Source organism: Anabrus simplex, chromosome 2 (assembly GCF_040414725.1).
Source record: "Anabrus simplex isolate iqAnaSimp1 chromosome 2, ASM4041472v1, whole genome shotgun sequence".
Taxonomy (NCBI): domain Eukaryota; kingdom Metazoa; phylum Arthropoda; class Insecta; order Orthoptera; family Tettigoniidae; genus Anabrus; species Anabrus simplex.
In genome coordinates this window covers 771,461,669-771,480,920 of record NC_090266.1, presented here as the reverse complement: position 1 = coordinate 771,480,920, position 19,252 = coordinate 771,461,669, and the positions used below count along the sequence as shown (strand labels likewise).

Sequence of the window (19,252 nt, the reverse complement as noted above, 5' to 3'; positions counted from 1 at the left end):
AAGGGCATAGTTTTTGCCCTGGGACTCTCCACTATTCGACCCTGCCCCCCCCCCCCCAAAAAAAAAAAGACGAAGAGTGTTCACGGATCACGATTGTCTGCGGCTTGGTCACTCCAGCTCTGAAAATTTGGATTGTTAGATTGCCAGCGTAGTACTATTCATTAAAAGTGAGAAAATGTGTGGTTTTTCATTTGATCGAGTATTTCATATCAAAAGACTGCTTTTAATCGTGTCATTCCTACTGACATCATTATAATGACCTATGTTAATTTCAGTTGGGAAAATGACTAAGACAGTCTTTCTGAGGATGTAAAAAAGGCAGGTGGAGATTGAGTGTGTGCCATTATAATACTCCCCAACTTGATTTTGACTGACGGTAGGCAAGCGGGCCTATTGTTACAATGGATATTCCCTAATACAGTCTTCATATGAGAAAAGACGTTCGGTGACTTTCCCGTCGCGTTTCTAGGGTAACGTTAAGAGCTATGGAACTTAATACAATCTTGCTCACAACATATACACTACCCAACCTAGAATTCTGTATACAATGTAGAATTCCGTAGCGAAGCACAGGTACATCAGCTAGTAAAGAATATACTACACTTCAGGCAATTCCTATCGTGCGACAGAGGCGGGTGAACTGCTCACTGCCGCCACGTGGAGAATGATTTGCTGTTCTACCGCTAGCGGGAATGACGCCTCTGCTGGTGTTAGACCCGCCTGCCCGCTCATGGACGCATCCATCCGCGGCGTGCAAACCGCCCGTGTAGACAGCTCTACAAACACCCCATGGTTCTGTTCCGCAAGCGGGTTTGTAGCGGGCGAACAGCGGCGTTTTACCTGCTCGTGGAGAATGAGCCTAAGATTCATTTATTTACCCAGTCACTATCATCAGGTAATGGTGCTAGTACATTTATTTGATGTATACTCAAGAAAGCAAAATTCCGTATTTCACCGCATAATCGTTGCACTTTTTGTACAAAATATTCAAAAAATTGCCTTGTGCGACCATTATGCAAGGAATTTTTTAATGCCAAAATTTTTATTACTCAAAAAATTACCTTATAACTAAATGGTAATCCATAACTGCCAACTTTCCCTATTTAGGCAGGAGACTCCTGATTTTCGACAGTTTTTCCCGCCTCTCGATTATTCTATTATTTCTCCCAATTTTAGCTAATTTTTTGGTGAACTTCAAACAGTTGTTTTCAAATCCTGCCATTTCAGCTTTTTTACGCCAGTGGCCAGAGGTCCTTCGCTCATTGGCCACTTTCAAACAAAATATCTATGTTTATTAATGCAAGAAATGTGTGCGAATGTGTGATGTTTATTTAAACCTGTATATCGCGACACGTATATCAGTCGTCAATCTCTAGTTCTCGCATGCTATGTTCGTGTTCGTTCACGTCAGTCTAGTCGATTCTAGAGGCTAGTCGCTAGATACGCAGTCCTTTCTAGTAATTTAGTGACAGAATTTTAATGATAACGACTAGTGAATTTTCTAGAGATTTTAGGAGCCATTTGGAGACAGTTCTGACTCATTTTAATTTATCCCAATATAAATAAAATGAATGTGTCTGTACATTGCTCAGAATTTGAAAAGAATGACATTTCTGTACTGGTCGTGACCACAGTAACAAGGAGAAATTCACGTTTTAATTTTCCGTAATGTATGTATGTATGTATGTATGTATGTATGTGTGTGTGTGTGTGTGTGTGTGTGTGTGTGTGTGTGTGTGTGTGTGTGTATGTATGTAGGCCCTATGTATGTATGTGTATATATATATGCGCATCACGAGAAAACGGCTGAAGATAATTTAATGAAAATCGGTATATAAAGTCGGGGAATAAGTTGCTACAATCTAGGCCATAAATAATTGTGTTCACGCTGAGTGAAATGGTAGTTTAGGGGAAGACCTAAAATTTAATTCTCACATATTTATTATTATTGACTCTATCGATAAATACTACATAATTAAAGTTATATATTATTAAAATTCCTACCATTTATGTCTTATCCATGTTTACCATACCGACAGTGATAAGAGATATACATTTTTACCATACCGGCGATGATAAAGAGATATTCATGAATTTGTATTTTTGTTGCTAAGTCCATATCAGCGCCGAGGTACAAGAAAATGGGTGAACAGAATTTAATGAAAATCGGTATGTAAAGTCGAGGAATAAGGAACTACAGTCTAGACTTTAAACAATTTTTATCACCCTGTTCGAAATGGTAGTTTAGGGGAAGGTGCCAAAATTTAATTTTAATTACACAGTACAATTTCTGATTATTTAGGTCTTATTCAGTTTTACCGTACTGACTATAATAATATTGTGAAGATGATTATAAGAATGAGAAAAAAGTCATGAAGGAACGATCGCTTGAATAATAACATAAGAGGCAGTCATAAAAGAGAGGACGATTCACTTTACGTTAGATGCTCTAATATCACAGAGTCGGAAGAAAACTAAATGTGAAGGCCTGCAATATAGACAGCTCATAAAATTGATCAACAATAACGTTACATTGACCATTGTTTGTTGTGATGTGCTTTGTGTATTCTGCTGTCATTTATTTTCGATAGATGGTATTACTGCTGCGTTCCTAGTAAAAAAGCCTGCCTGAATATTGGCGGGAAGTAGTTGGGGAGTTAGATCTCTCTCTTCTTTAGCATGCCATTCCTCTGGTTCATAAATGTTCTGATACTACTGGTATGTAACACAATGGATCATCATAGTATTCCAGCTATTCGATGCCTACTCTGAGGCAGTGATTGGAATGAGCAGTGTGCACACTTAAATGGATTAACCATGGAATAGCAGGGGGAGGGGTGATATTCCCATGTGGCGCGTTCCAGGTGGCGGATAGGGGGTCCTAACCAGCTTGCTGGCGGACTTGAGCTACATAAAATAGCTCTCGCGGACCCCCCCCCCCCCTGTGGGTGGGGGACGCAGGCGAAGAATACACCTACATTATCCCCTGCGTGTCGTAAGAGGATACTAAAAGGGGCGACCTAGGGATGTTTGAATTAGAACCACGAGACTGCTTATAATTAGTACCACCCCGCAGAGAACACCATGGGTCGCTTTTACTTGAGCGTAGTACCTCTATGTAAGGTACATAACAGGTTTGTGATTAATAGCGACAGTGTGTGAATCAGGGTGAGTTTCTACAGTACCTGTGATTAGTACCACTCTATGAGCGACACCATGGGTCTGCCTTGCCTAATATTAGTACCCACTATGTAAGGAACACCACGGGATAGTACGACTCCCGGTGATTAGTACACCTATGTGAGGAACATCATACGTTTGCGTTGCCCGTAAATGCCGCCGCAATGTGAGAAACACCATAGGTCTGTGTTTCATGTGCTCATTATATTACCTGTGAGTAGTACCATAATGTGTGGAATACCGCGAATCTACGCTACTTTTGATTAGTACCACAACATGGCAAATACCATGGTTCTACTTTCCTAGCGATAAGTACCATTATGATTGGCCGTTGAGCTGGATTTTGGACCCCTTTAGACTACAGTCATCATCGATTCAGGGTTGTGCTCTAGAAGCAGTCCCTTGGTCAGTAATACTATTGATTAACGCTAGTTTCTGGGAATGTGGGGCATTGCAGGTCAGATCCACTGATTGTTTTAAATGTATATCCATCCATTCATTCTTCATCATGTTTTGAATTCTGGTCATTGGATGATTTTGGACTTTCAAATTGTCATTACATTTCGTCTCATTTTGTACCATTAGGGGACGATGACCTAGATGTTAGGTCCCTTTAAACAACAAGCATCATCTTAAATGGAATAATGGCACAGTGTTCGTGGCTGTCTGCCATCTGGTCATTCTAGTTCTGGAACTTTGAACTGTTAGATCGACACTGTAGTACTTTTCTTTAAAAGTGAGAAAATGTGCTGTTTTTCATTTTATTGAATATTTCATATGGCAGCATTACTTTTAATTGTGATATTAATACTGACGTCATTGTAATGACCTATGTTGACTTCAGTTGGGAAAACTATCAGGACAGTCTTACTGAGAATTCCATAGCGAAGCACTGGTACAACACCTAGTTATTTGATACAAATAGCATTGCGCTTCGCATAAATGCGTGGGCGCTTGATGCAATATATTAATCTATACATTTGCTAAGTAATGGCATTTAAGTGCATGACCGATTCACACGTGGAGCATGAGTTCATACTATTTTCGGAAGGCTTATCAGAGACCGATCATCTCACTCACATACTTCCTGTGTGGTAATAGAGATGTGTAATTTTTAGCCTTGTAGCCTCTTTATAACAACAGTCTGGCTTTGAGACAATAAGTGTTATAAAAATATCATAGTATTGTATTGCGCAAGAGATGTAGAATAAGCAGTTTTGACTAATTGTATCTCCTGATTTTCATATCAAAATCTCCTGAGTTTTGGTTTTGTCAAGTTGACAGGTATGCTTAAAAAGAGTGGGGGGAGGGGGTACAATACGTGAAAATTTCACATACGGTAATATAGGCAAGATTGGCATGTTTTAGAAGCAGAAAAAGGAACATCTAACGTCTTCAAATCAACACACAAAAACAAATTTAAACGAGTTTTCTTCAAGCCCCCTCGTGCATTGCTACAGCTGACTGCTCACACAACTGAGCACCGCACCGTAACAAGACAGTGCAGCGTGGAGCTTGAGCTGAAGTCTGCGTAACTTTGCAATGTTGTCATGCGGCAACTTTTCTGAAATACGGAATATTTGGTTCTAATGCTGACTGAATTTGATAAAATATTTTAATATAGCTATTAACTATTTCTTCTTACCTTTTCTGCAAGTGTGCTTCAGATCAGCCATTCACTATCGTCACCGCTTTCGTAGTCACATGGCTGGTCTGAATCCTCGTTTTTACTCCCCCTTTCCCAGAAGAGATGGTCTTCGGTTCCATCTAGAGCAGAAGTATTTCCTGTTTTTTAAAAACGTTTTTGGACGCCATTGGCTGTAATTAGTCCCCACGCTCTTATGATCCACTCACATATTACACGAAATAAGTCACTTGATTTTGCTGCCCTTTGTCATCTCGTGCTTGTCATTTACCATCCAACTTGCGTAGAACCTCCTAACATGATCTTTGAATCGTTTATTTACAGAGTTGTCCAACAGCATAACATTGAAGTAAGACATCCTGGGTTGATGGGTGGAGAGGTCTGCGCCATGTTTATCTGCTGTACTTTCTCAGCATCCAATCAGTGGCTGTGGAAGCTGTCTAACACCAGCATAGACTTCTTGTTCAGCATGACCCCTGATCAACGTTGCCACGCTGTCTTCAACCAGTCCTCCATTAATTCAGTGTCTATCCAACCATTCTCTTGTACTCGGACAAGTTTGCCCCTAGGACGATTTTCTTTCAACAGCATTTTCCTTTTAATTATGCAAAATGGTGGAAGCTTTCTGCCATCAGCAGTCACTGCTAACCGTACAGTGCAATAATTTTTATTTTCCAGTAGTTGTAAGTAGAATGCTTGATGCACTGACTGCATTAATTGTGGTATTTGACAGCATATCGAAGATCAGTGTCATCTGATCTGGCGTTGCCAATTTGAGACAAGAGAAACTGATGCTGTTTCCAAAGTTTTGCAACAAAGCACTGAAATTCTATTATTTTGTCAGTTAATCTGATTGGAAGCCACTGGCAGAGCGATATCCTTTTCCGCAAACTAAGTCCATTTCAACGCATAAAGCATTCTGACCAACTGCTATTTGCTTTAAAATCCTTCCCCCAATACCAAGACTTTGTGCAATTTCACATGCTTTAAACTGAACCAATCCTAAATTTACAGCATTGCCATTGCCTCGTGCTTCTCCCACCCACTCCAGAACTTCTGTGTCTACATTTTCATATTGTCCTTTCTTTGGACTGAGTAAGATTTAGATGTTTTCTTTGCTCCCAATAATTTGTCTCTGTGATTACACCAATAACAAATCATATTCTGTTGCATTTTGTGTTTACTACTTGCCACTCTCACTCCATTTTCTACAGCATATTCTAACATATTTACCTTGAAGGATGGTAAAACTTGTTCTCTTGCTCATTTTCACTCCTGCCTGTGTACTGGACGCTTCCTAATAACACACTACACGCAGCTGCGCAGGACGTGAAACCCAGAAGTTGGAAGGGCATTGAGAAATCTATGGTGGGGGTGGGGAGTGGGCAAGGCCAAGTCCAATGCATAGGTGGTGCAGAAGCGTAGGTTTTGCCATTAATTGAAACGTTGCACTAGCTGCCTGGTCCCTTCAAAAAATTTTGCAATTTTTTTACCTCCAAAAATAGTAAAGAAAATAGGTGATGGGTGTTACAGGTGAATAAATACACTACATGGTAGCATCAAGCTATGCCCCTTGCATGGTAAATTGATTTGAAGAAAACGAGGTGCCGGTATAACTACATATGTTTACAGATGTCCGATTTCTTACGGAAACTGATCAGATTATTTTTTCCTAATTTGTATCCCTAAAATTTTACACAATGTCAAAATCATGCAAAGAATGAGAAAAATTGAATAAAAAGTGAAAATGCAACTTCAAAAAGAATAGTTTGGTTTCAGAAGTGGAAGATTGACAATGTTTCCTTTGAGCCTTGGAAAGGTGTTGAGATTATGGAAAGAATATACAGTAAAACCCCTCTTTTATTTTCCTGGAATTTAAGTTTTCTTGCTATTTATATGATTTTAATTCACTCTCTTCAATTTTCCTATGCTTATAATATAATTTTTACCTGCTATTTATATATGCATTATTTCAAATTTCCAGCAATTTCCAACAGTTTTAAAAATAAGTTCATGTGTGAAATGGCTGCAGGACTATAAGAATATACATTTCTAGAGGTCGGCACTGCCTCAGGTCTTAACGGGATGTCCCGTTTACTCAGTGGGTTGGGGACAGGTGCTACTGTAGTCTGTCACTGGATAGGTTTCGGAAGCAGATGAACACTGCATGCATGCTACTTAACTGCAGTAACAAATGATGCTGAGCCGTGACAGGATTTCGCCTCACGGTCATCGTGTATTGTCTCACTGTTGTTAAAATTTCCACAGGTGTCCTGTGAGAGAGTCTTTGATTGGTGCATGGAAAGTTATTCGTATAATTTGTACTCTGAATTATTGTGTTTTGGGTTTCAAATATGATCTGTCATGAGAGGTTATTTCAGGTGTGGAGAAAGAAAGTCTTTTTCAGTTGACCAGAAGGTACATATTTTTGAGAAGGTGAATTTATTTAAAGGAACACGTGTTGCACTAGTGAATGAACTTGGCATCTCCCTATCCATACTGAACACTATTGTGAATAACAGACACACAATCCAGCAAAATGCTTTAGAGCAGCAAATATTCCCGTCAGTGACATAATGCTAAGAGAAAAGGCTCTCCAAGTTGCAAACATGCTGGGGATTGAAGACTTCACAGTATCGAATGACTGGATAGACTGATTTGAAAAAGAATACAGTATTGTGTACAAGATTATATCTGGAGAAGTAGACAGTGAAAGTGAAGAGACTGTTCAGATGTGAAAAGTGTTGAGGCTTCAGGATTTTGTGAAAGCTTATGAACCATGCAACGTTTTCAACATGGATGAAACTGGTCTTCTCTACAGCCTCGTGCCAGACCAGTTTCAAGAAACTGTGCTCCTTTCTGATTAGAAAATCAAAGAGACCTTGATGCCTCTCCAACATCAAGACTTAGTGACCTAATGCTAATCAAAAGGCATGGATTTCTGGTAGAAGCTCTTAAGAATATGGATGATCTCCAAATCTAGGAGTACCGAGCTCGATAGCTGCAGTCGCTTAAGTGCGGCCAGTATCCAGTATTCGGGAGATAGTAGGTTCGAACCCCACTGTCGGCAGCCCTGAAAATGGTTTTCCGTGGTTTCCCATTTTCACACCAGGCAAATGCTGGGGCTGTACCTTAATTAAGGCCACGGCCGCTTCCTTCCCACTCCTAGCCCTTTCGTGTCCCATTGTCGCCATAAGACCTATCTGTGTCGGTGCGACGTAAAGCAACTACCAAAAAAAAAAAAAAAAATCTAGGAGTTGGTCTATGCAGTCTACTTGTGCAGTTAGCTGGAAAGAATACAAACTCCACATTTCGCAGCATCAAGTTACAAGTGTCAACCTCGCATTGGTCGATTACTAAAGTGATCCTTCTATTTTGTGCCCTCATTTTGGCATTGAAGGAATACATCTATTGCTCAAATAGTGATGTCCTCTCTTGTCATTTGAATAGATGTGTATTCGTGAATGGGAGTAGACTCGGAGACTCTTTAATTTTTTGTTACAAGCGTTTTAAGAAAACGATTCTAGAACATGCTTCTGTATGTCGTATATGCATTATTTGTATTCTTAATTAAAGCACAGGATCATAATGCGTATCACACATTTAATCCAAAATTACATTCGGATTGTAGTGGTAAAGAATATACATGTGACTTGTAATGTACTTCAGAGACCTCGATATAAGTTAATATTATCTTAAATATGGCATTTTCTTTCATAATTTACATTCAGAATATTAACACTAATAATGGTAAATTATTTTATTTTTTGCAGGTTCGTGTATGGGAGGTTGATCAAGATATGAGCACAGCTAATGATACAATTATCAGAGTAAATTCAAACCTTGAAGCATTGATAACAAATCTTTCTCCTGGGAAGACTTACCACATGAGGGTTCTTGCTTTTTCAAATGGTGGTGATGGTCGTATGTCTTCGCCAGCTCTTACGTTCCAGATGGGTGAGTATGATCGTAAAAAATTTATAGTCACCGTGTCATTAGTTCCTGCTTGTGTATAGAGGGTGCTAGAGAAAAATGTCATAAATATGGTTTCTATCAGTAAGTAGTTTCAGCATGACAAACTTGCTAGGACAGATTATAGCATTATCAGTGCTTTACTCAAGAGCAAGTCGCTTCAGAGAGATAATGATTGTGTATTGAATGGCTCTTCAGCTACTGTTGATCTTCAGTGATGCAGTGTTCTTCCCAGTAATTATTGAATGGGCACGCTGTCCAGCAGATTTTACCAAATGCTTGCCTAACATAACCTGCATTAGAGGAGATGTAGTTGCATAATATTTTAGTGATTTACAATCAGAACATAAATAAATGTTCAAATTATTTGTTCAAAGTGAGTTAGAGGATCCATCACAATAATGTTCATCAGGAATGTTGTCAGAATTAAATAAGTTTGCCATAACATTTCTTGCCATGGCAGCCATGTTAGAGAAAATGAAAATATCAGTTAGAAGTCACGGCGGAAATCAATTGAGTATGAACTTCTCTTCTCAATTATTTCCTGACATAGTTGCCAACCCCACTGAAGGTAGAATGACTAAACATAAATAAAAGGTCACAAAATTTTTGTACGGAATATTGATTGAGGGGGTGAAAAGAAAAAGTAAGAAAATACTATAAACGAGGAAGCGACTTGGGTAACTATACCCTGTACAAAACTTTGAAAGAAAGGCTTAGTAGACCATGAACAAAGTAAATTGCACAGTGATTCTTTTTCAGATACAAGTAAAAAAAAAAACTGTGCACTTGAAAAACCCGACTTGGTGAAATAGAAAAGTCACTTTGTATTTTAAATAATTTACAGAAGGTTGCTATTTTAGGAGCATTGGGGTCAGTATATTGGTTGGGAAAAAATGAGTTACCACACACCACATTGTATGAGTTCATCTGATACTGCAAACATACTTAAAGAATCTTGGTGTTGGTGGCAGTGCACATTATATTCCAGAAAGGATAATACAAGAGTTGCTTGATGCTCTTGTTTCAGAAACTAATATGATATATCAAAAAATGCTTGTTCAGCAGATTATTTGGTGTTCAGTATGATGAAACTACTGACATCTCTGTGTTAAAAACGCAACTTATTGTGCATCAGATATGCTAATCAATAAAAAAAGAAAGTGTATGCTAGTTTTATATCAACTTCCAGCATTATTGATGGCAAAGCTGAGATAATAACTAGCAAACTAACTGAAACTCTTGAAAGTGAAGGGTTAAAAACTAGTAATTTGGGAGACCTAGGATCAAATGGGCAGCTGTCATGATTGGAAAGCATAAGGGGTTGCAGCACTGCTATAAAAGAGCAGACAAAAGGACTCATGGTAAAGTATCACTGCATAAACAAAGGTTGGATCTTGGTAGTGGCCAGGCAGCTACTGAAGTACCTTAATCAATGATAAGGCAACTCTTCTTTCAAAATTCCTTTGTCAGGATGGCTGGCTTGAAAGAAATACAAAGCATATTGAACTGTCTGTATATTAAACTTAATACGGTCAGCAATAGATGGTGTCTAATGACTTGGCAGGTTTGATCCTGGCTCATTCTGACAGTATTTGAAGGTTCTCAAATACGTCAGTCTTGTGTCAGCAGATTTACTGGCATGTTAAAGAACTCCTGTGGGACTAAATTCTGGCACCTCGGTGTCTCCGAAAACCACAACAGTAGTTAGTGGGACGTAAAGCCAATAACATTATTATTGTCTAATGACTCTGCAGTACAGTCCCTAAGAAAATCAGTGATGAGTGCAATTCCTGCAATTGAAAGAGAAGCCACTGATCAAAATAATATCTTAGCTGAAGGATTAAGTAACTGCACAATGACTTACGATTTCTTAGCTTCGCATGTGATGCTTTCCGACATCTTACCTTGTTTATCAGATTTGTCTGGAAGCTTGGCAAAGGTGAGATAGTTTAACGGAAGTTGGGCCTATCTATGAAGCCTCAAAACTGTGCATAATGCTATTGGAGGACGCACTTGGTAAGAAATTTCGAAGTTTCAGTCTTCACCTTACAAGGTTCTTACATTAAAGCTACCCACAACTGCTAACTTGAAGTCATTGGCTGTTCGAGCGTGATGTCAAACTGGGACCTGCTTCCTGCAAGTCGTCCACTTCTGATCACAGGAGAGCTTCCCAAAGGTGTTCAGGATTGTGATGGATTTTAACCAAGCAATGATTAACTTACGTTTCTCCTATACCTAATCAAACTGACAGTAAATGGTGGATAATGAACACAGTAATGTACAATACAATACAGCAAAATCGTGTCACAAGATCGTGGTTATTGCTTATAGGATTTTAGTGGACACACTGCCCTACTGAAACGCTGTAGGGCATTCTGAGCAAAACAAAACTGAGTGTTAAATACTACCAATAAACAAACAAGTTAATGAAAGAACAAACAAACAGTGGTTTTATGATGAAGTGAATTTTATCTTGAAATGCAATCAGAAGAAGGCTTCCACCTAATCAATACTTATTTATTAAATTAAAAATTAAAACTACAGGAACTAAAACTCGAAACTGGTCCTGTAGTTTGAATTTTTAATTTAATAAATAAGTATTGATTAGGTGGAAGCCTTCTTCTCATTGCATTTATGTTTAACATCAATACGGAAATGAAACTTATAGATTACAAATTTTATCTTAACTGGTAAGTTTCTTTATCTTCTTGACTTTATTCTCCATAACGTTGACTTGTCTCCTTCCACTTTTTCGTTTTTCCTCAAGTTTGTTTAAAAGTTTTATACGAGTATATGTCCTCATTTTCACAAACGTGGCTACCAGATCACTATTTTAATATGTGCATGTGATCCTAATTTAAGATACCAGGTTCTGTATTGCTCATCATGACCCACTTTGGATTGTAAGTCAATGATAAGAACAGAAATGTTTCTTCATATCTCATTTTTGACCACTGAGCTGTTGGCTCTGTAAGACCACCATAAGACAAATTTCGAACCCAAGTCCCCAGACAATCTGTATTGTGGTCTGTTCTTCCTATGTTTGTTTGGGAACTTACATGTGGATGGGTGCTTTCATGCTTTTTTAGCCATCCAACCTGTAATATAATTCAAACCTTCAACTTCCATTTCAGTGTCAGTTTCACTGGCAAATGTTGGAACAGTATCATATGCGCCTTCTTCAAAATAGGTTTCAATAGAAGAATATTCTAACTCACGACGTGTTACTCCGCACTTCCATAGCATTTGTGTGAAGAGATATTCATTACTGGTTTCTGTTCACATGTTCTTGTGTTTCTCTATTTTACCGGCATGATTCCCAAGAATAAACAACCGAGCTCGATAGCTGCAGTCGCTTAAGTGCGGCCAGTATCCAGTATTCGGGGGATGGTAGGTTCGAATCCCACTGTCGGTAGCCTTGAAAATGGTTTTCCGTGGTTTTTCATTTTCACACCAGGCAAATGCTGGGGCTGTACCTCAATTAAGGCCACAGCTGCTTCCTGCATATATTTCAAGGAGGAGATACTTACAAGGATAGCTTTCTGGAACACTTGCTTAACTTCTCCCCCCTCTACAGATCATGCTGTTAATAAGATCATTTTATTTAAAATTTTATTTAAAATTTCGTCTTGTTGTTTTACTGAAGGCCATATGCATTTTTGCTAGGGATATTAGAAATGGCCGGACTGTAGGAATTCATGAGATCGTACCAATTATTTGCAGTTTTAATGAATTCACTTGTGCTTTCAGCAAAGTTGCACCATCTCCTAATTTGAAATGACGTAATGCTGTAGGTACACTGTGCAACATTAATTCTGCAGCTTTTCTTACGTTCATTCTTTCAGTGCCCCTACAGTTTAGATGACTGAAGTAAATTTTGTGGCATACTTTAATTTTGTGGCTGTCATTCTTAACCAGAAGTTCCTTACAGACAACTTTTCCATTTAAAAAATGTAAAGCTGGTGGCAAAGAAGTACACTTTATCTGACGATTGTGGGTTCAGAAACCATGTTTTTGTTTTTTCATCAATTCCATATGGTTTCCACATGCCGTGATTCGCTGCGCCCATGTAACAGACACATGCTATTACTCTGCACCCTATTTCTGAAAGACATGAAACCGAACTGTCTACTTCATCTCTTTTTTTTATTTATTTATCAAAATCAGCGTAAATTACTTGCTTTCAGTTCTTGAACAGCCCCTCACCATCACAGCTTGTAATTGTGAACTGGGGCCTATAATTTCATCCTCTTGGGGATCATATTCATAAGCTTTTACGGGGCACATTTTGTCAAGTGGAGGACTGCAATTTTCTCGCAGTCTTTATACAAGACAGCAGCAATCATTATCATATGCAGTATATCTTCCATGATTCCGCTTCTGCTTCAAGTGTTGATTTTTGAAGCCCCTTTTTCCAGCGTTGAAGGTGCAGGCAGAGGGTAATGCAGTTTTTGTCTCATATAAACATAAGTTTTCGTCCCTACATAGCTTAAAGTGAAAGCAGCCGATATCCCTTCATCAGTCCAGTTCACACTCTTTTGCTGGTTTGCGAGTGTTTTTATTTGATTTTCAGTAAAAATTCCTTTCAAGCCATTCACCAGTTTTGTATGGATGCTCTGAACAGAATGTTTAAACCTCCTACACATAATTAACTCCTTACGTAGATTACTTATAGATACACGGCTTGGATGTAATTTGCTTTCTGCTCAGTTTAAGGACATTGTTAGCTTTTCTTATGTCATCTGATTTTTCACCCTTCCAATATTTTCAATCAGGGCCATAGTATTATCACAGACCTGGGTACGTTGAGTGGCTGGAGGAGGTGGTGAACTTGCAGTGGTCGTGTTATGTTTTGAATGTTTTAATAGTTCATCGGCCATTTTTCTATTTTCCTTCTTACTCTATCATGTGTCACTTGTTCTATGTTATGCAGAACACCCACATTTATAGAGGGAACAGCATCTTTGTTAGAGGCATACTTTATTAAACTGTCCTTATTTTACATTTAACCACTGACTGTTGCCTTTTCCACACTGTACAGTCTAGCTAGAGAAGCACCACTGTCACTCTTTGCTAATTTATCCAAAATGTCTAGTTTTTATTCAGTTGTTAAAAATGTGTGCTGCTTTTTTAGCCCCTCTGGTTGATGCCATTTCAATAAGACAGAGTAAAATAAAAACAAAGCAGTCAACACAGTGTTACACAGTAAACACAAGAAGTTTTGGCAGCAACTGTTATATAGTACACACACACTACGACACACCATGGTCGGTTGGAGATGAGCAATAAGTTGCGACAGTCTCGTCTTCATTGATCGGGTTGGTAGAGGGAGAGGTGGAAAGGGGTCAGGTTCTTTCAACTGTCCTGCGATGTGATCCAGCCATTGCCACTCTGTCATAGGCTAAAGATTTCGGAGAAGCCAAGGTGCCAGAATTTTATTCTGCAGGAGTCCTTTTATGTGCTGGTAAATCTACAGTCATGAAGCTGACGTATTTGATCAAATGCCACCGGACTGAAGTGGGATCGAACACACCAACTTGAGCTCAGAAGGCCAGCCCTCTGCATTTGAGCTACTCAGCTCGGCATTTAATTAGAAACACCAGTATAGACACAGTCCTACTGAACTTGTATATAGGGCCGTGGACTACAATGTCCAAAGTCTCTAAAATGTACCAATAAAAAAAAAAAAAATAAATAAATAAATTATATGGCAAGTAAAATATTGACTCTGTGTAGGTGTTTACTTTCTGCCTTTCCCATATTCTTTCTTCCTTTCTTTCATTGTATGCAATGTATATTTCTGTAAAACAATTAAACCGAGCAAGTGACCGTACGGTTTGGGTCATGTACTTATCAGCTTGCATTCGGGGGATAGTGGGTTTGATCCCCCACTGTCGGCAGCCCTGAAAATGGTTTTATGTGGTTTCCCATTTTCACAGCAGATAAATCCTGGGACTGTACCTTAATTAAGGTCACGATTGCTTCCTTCCCACTCTTAGCGCTTTCCTATCCCATCGTCGCCATAAGACCTGTCTGTGTCGGTGCGACGTTTTATCATATTGTAAAAAGAAAAAAAAGACAATTAACAGTTACCGTAGAATGGGGTTACTTTGAACAATGGTGTAACATTGAACACTTTTCCTGGAAATTATATTTACTGTTAAAAATGCTATTGAAGAAATATATTAAGGTAAATATCTGTTGGGGATATTAAGGATACATTTTTGAGCACATTTGTACCACTGGCTGTAGTTGTTGGCAATTGTATGTTCTTTAGTTGGTGTTTAAAATGACGGCTAAATTTGTTTAATTTTTTCAAATGTGACTACTTTTATACGCTTGAAGGTATGTATCGACTTTGATCTTCAGAAAACATTTGTATCACAGCTTTCATTATGTCTTTTAAATATAATATATATGTGATTTTTGCACTAGATTTACATATCTCATGGTTATATCAGAAAATATTCATTCGGAAATTTTCTAACCTAAAATATCTACTAAAAGGTGTGATTGTAGGTGTTACAAGGTAGATTTGTTATATATTTCAGTTCTAAAATGACAAGGAGACACGTCCGTAAAGCTGATTCCCATCCATACAAGAGTTGTTTTTTGCAGAACTTTGAGGAAGCTGTGAATGCTGTCACGAATGGCAGAAATACACTCACCCGCACATACTGTGTCACAGATAGTGCTTGACATGCTGAAGAAATTGAGAAATGCTGACGAAGCAATGAAAATACACAGGAAGAGAAGAATTAATGTTGTGACTGGGAGGAGTATCGGTGCTGAAGATGTATTACCAGGCAAAACCACCCAAGGAAAACAAGGCTCTGTGCAAGACGACGACTCTTCTGGTATGAGTGCTGATGAGGAACAAGAGAGACAGCTCCTGGAACCCAGTGATGAGGAGTATGGACGACAGGAAATCTGTGATGATCCAGATATACATTCTGAAAGAGGCTCTTCAGATGCTACCAATGATCCAGAAAGAGGAGATTTCTGTTTGGTTCATTTCCATGCAAGAAAAACCGTGAAGCACTATGTTGGCAAATTCTAAACATCAGTAATGATAACAGTGGAGTAATTTATGATTTAGCTTTTCTTTGTCACAGTCATAAAGTTGGTTTCAAATTTTATTGGCCTAATGTACCAGATGAAGGAATGGCCAGTAAGGAAGACATTGTAAAGTTTCTGAGTGCTCCAGATATTGATAAGAGGGGCGTTTTACTTTTCAGCAAGAAGGAACTGGCAGTGTACCAAAAAACACATCTATAGACAGTAATGACCCCAAAGATTTCATTTGACTGTCTTCTGTTCTGTTGATTTATGAAAATGTTTGTAAAATATTTACTACATTTATTTTAAAATTTCAGCTTAATTTAGCCATATTTGCATGGTATTCCATCTTAATGCAGTATTATTCAATCACCAATTCCATTTAAAAACAATTTTGATGATCAAAGTTACCTTCACGGAGTTTAACTTTGAACTGCAATAAAAAAATAATGTTTGTTCAAAGTTACCCCAACTGCAGGGTAACTTTGAACACTGCCTTTTATTTTTATTATATATAATAAATGCACATATGATCAATTTTGACATGCACAATCATTTGAGGTCCCTAGTCCCCCTACCTGGCTGCACTGATCCATTTAAAATAATTAAGAATATTTGAGGGCTAGTACATTAAAGTTTGAAAGTGTTCAAAGTAACCCCATTCTGGTATTACCAGATGATAGTAATGCAAAGCCTCAATGCATTTTTTCTGTGATTAAACCGAACGCCAAATGTTAAATGCTCAGCTATAAAGACTATTTGTTTTGACTTTCTAGGTGATCCAGCTATATTCAGGAGTCGAAGTTCCACCAGTTATGGTAGCTCAGCATTGATGGCATTATTGCTTTCATGTATATACATCCGGAGTATTATTTAATACGACATCGGTATCATCACCTCAAGTGGCCTTAAACGAGTGTTGGGAAGAGATGTAAGAGAATATTAGTTTCAATATGACAGTATTGAAAATCATTTGTAGTACTTGGTTGTTGAGAAACTGTTAATGTTCTGTATAATAGTCTTCGTTTGGCATTTTGAGATATTTTTATATGATTCTTCCAATATTGAATGAAAGTGATAACTACTAAGTATCATTGTACGGTTTGTTTTTAGGAAATAATAGCTGAGTATACTGTGTGATGAATAATGTACTTTTTGTACCAAATGCCTGGCAGCTATATTGTTTTCAAAGATTGTCCAATGATCTATAATGATATTATATTGTACAAGATCTGTTTGTAAATGGTGATAGAATTAGTACATTTGCATGACTTTAGAGCTGCACTATCAAACGTATAGACAAGGGAGAAAACAGAATCTTACAAATCCAGTTCATTTTTTTATTATCCATTAGACTGTAAAAATAGATCATATTATTAGGAATGTAAATCAATTGCATTTTTATATAGTAGGTATATGTATTCGTACTGTAACAATTTAAGTATATTTTTATATTCTAAATGAAGGTTTGAAAACATGTGCTATTGTGGATAAAATACCCTTATCTCTTTTCTGTTTTTTTAACAAGGAATCTCATTTAAATTATAGGTAGAATTATCAGCTCTGTCAATTACTCTGTTTGAAAGGCAGCATTGTAACATCATTTAGGGAGAGAATTTGGACTAAGAAAATCAAATATATGAACATTTGCTCATGTTTGTATTACATCTGTGGCAAGTCACTGCCTCTCTGGGATTTTGAACCCAATATTGTAATGAATAATTAAAGGGCTAAATTTCAGTCGCAAAACCCTTCATACAATTTTGAGATAATTATAGTCCATATGCAAAATGGCTTTCAGCCTTGTGTAGGGTATTCCTGGATAGTATGAATGCTCCAGGTAAAGTCGCTTTTGTTGTTACACATGATCATTTTAATGTCATTTTTTCTCGGGTGCTTGTGAAATTGAGCAATATTTCTATTGGGTAAAATGTTGATGGTGACTGATTTATATAAACCTTGGCTTCTTCACAATGATTTTTCTTTCAGTGTATGTTGTAGAATTAACTTGTGTATGTCTTAAGATAAGGCTGATGGACAATCCTGAAATTTACTAGCAGGATCATGTATGATATTCCTTAAAAAAGCAAACTCTATTATTATTCACACTCCTGCTTTGATGACAGAGTTTAATATAATCTTATGATGTAGACCTATGTGGAATTGTTTGAATTGCTTTCTTTGGAAGCACTATGAATGTAAAGTTCATGTTGAAGAAAATGAATCGCATCAACTTTACATTTTATAAGAGACTCAAGCCAGGCATTTTCAGCTAGACATTTGGTAGCTGACCATTCATATTAAATTTCATATGGAGACTTATGAATCAATTCTGAATTAATTCTGTAGGAAAGATTGGTTTTTGCTGGGGTTAGATCACAGACATACAGTAAAAAAAGACTGCCAATGAGCAGTTAGTACTGAAGCTGGAAGCTTCAGCTGTCACCATCTTAAGTCACTACACTGTTTCAAAGCATTAATGTGAAATCATAGCTGAAATACAAATATTAGATATGGCGCACCGATACAGATAGGTCTTATGGCAACGATGGGACAGGAAAGGGCTCGGAGTAGGAAGGAAGCGGCCATTGCCTTAATTAAGGTATAGCCCCAACATTTGCCCGGTGTGAAAATGGGACACCACGAGAAACCATCTTTAGGACTGCCGACAGTGGGATTTGAACCCACTATCTCCCAAATACTGGATACTGGCCGCACTATATGCCTATTATTGCTTCTTTCTTAATGTTTAGAAAATGCAACTTTAATGCTTTAAAATAGCTAACCTTTTGACTGATCTATGGTAAAATCTGTTTCACCCCTCTTACAGCATGTTTCAAATTAATTTTCAAATTCACTGATCAGATTACATTAGTAAGATAAGCATGTATGTCCATAGGACTTATAGCTGAAGCATGAGTGCTTTAAAAAAAAAAAAAACAACAAAAAAAAACATACTGGTATATATTTCATATAGTTAAGCTGTGACATACGGCATTTGAAATTCATGAAAGCCAATTTTCTCGAGAATGCCAGGATATCTAACCCAATGGCATTGGGACATTCATATTCGAGGGGGCACATTCATGCACTACAGTGTAAGCGAGGAAAATAATCTGTGACTCATGTACCTTACTTGTCAGTAAATTTGCACACATGAACAAGTAAGTCAGAAGTATATGGTCTCAACCTCCTAGATAATTAGGCATCATTAAGAGTACCAGTAAATGTGACCTAAACCTGTTAAAGAGCACATGTAAGCCTCTTTTGGTGTATTGAAACTCCTATTCCTTCCTTTCTTCGCGAATGGGAAAAGCTACACTCGAAACACTGCGCAAGTATTCACCGTTCTGCCACTATAATTTTCTGAAAATATAATTTGAAATGGGCATA

The 19,252-nt window shown here is 37.9% G+C and overlaps 1 protein-coding gene across 1 annotated transcript in view; it reads left to right on the top strand.

Annotated features, from left to right (window-relative positions):
* Cont (Contactin) overlaps positions 1-18,798 on the top strand; it is a 314,894-nt gene extending 296,096 nt beyond the window's left edge. Inside the window, exons 21-22 of the mRNA XM_067141447.2 lie at positions 8,599-8,782; positions 16,636-18,798. Of these exons, the coding sequence (XP_066997548.2) occupies positions 8,599-8,782; positions 16,636-16,736 (285 nt within the window). The 3' untranslated portion in view covers positions 16,737-18,798. The remainder of the gene's footprint in view (positions 1-8,598; positions 8,783-16,635) is intronic.
* Positions 18,799-19,252: the final 454 nt, after the last annotated feature.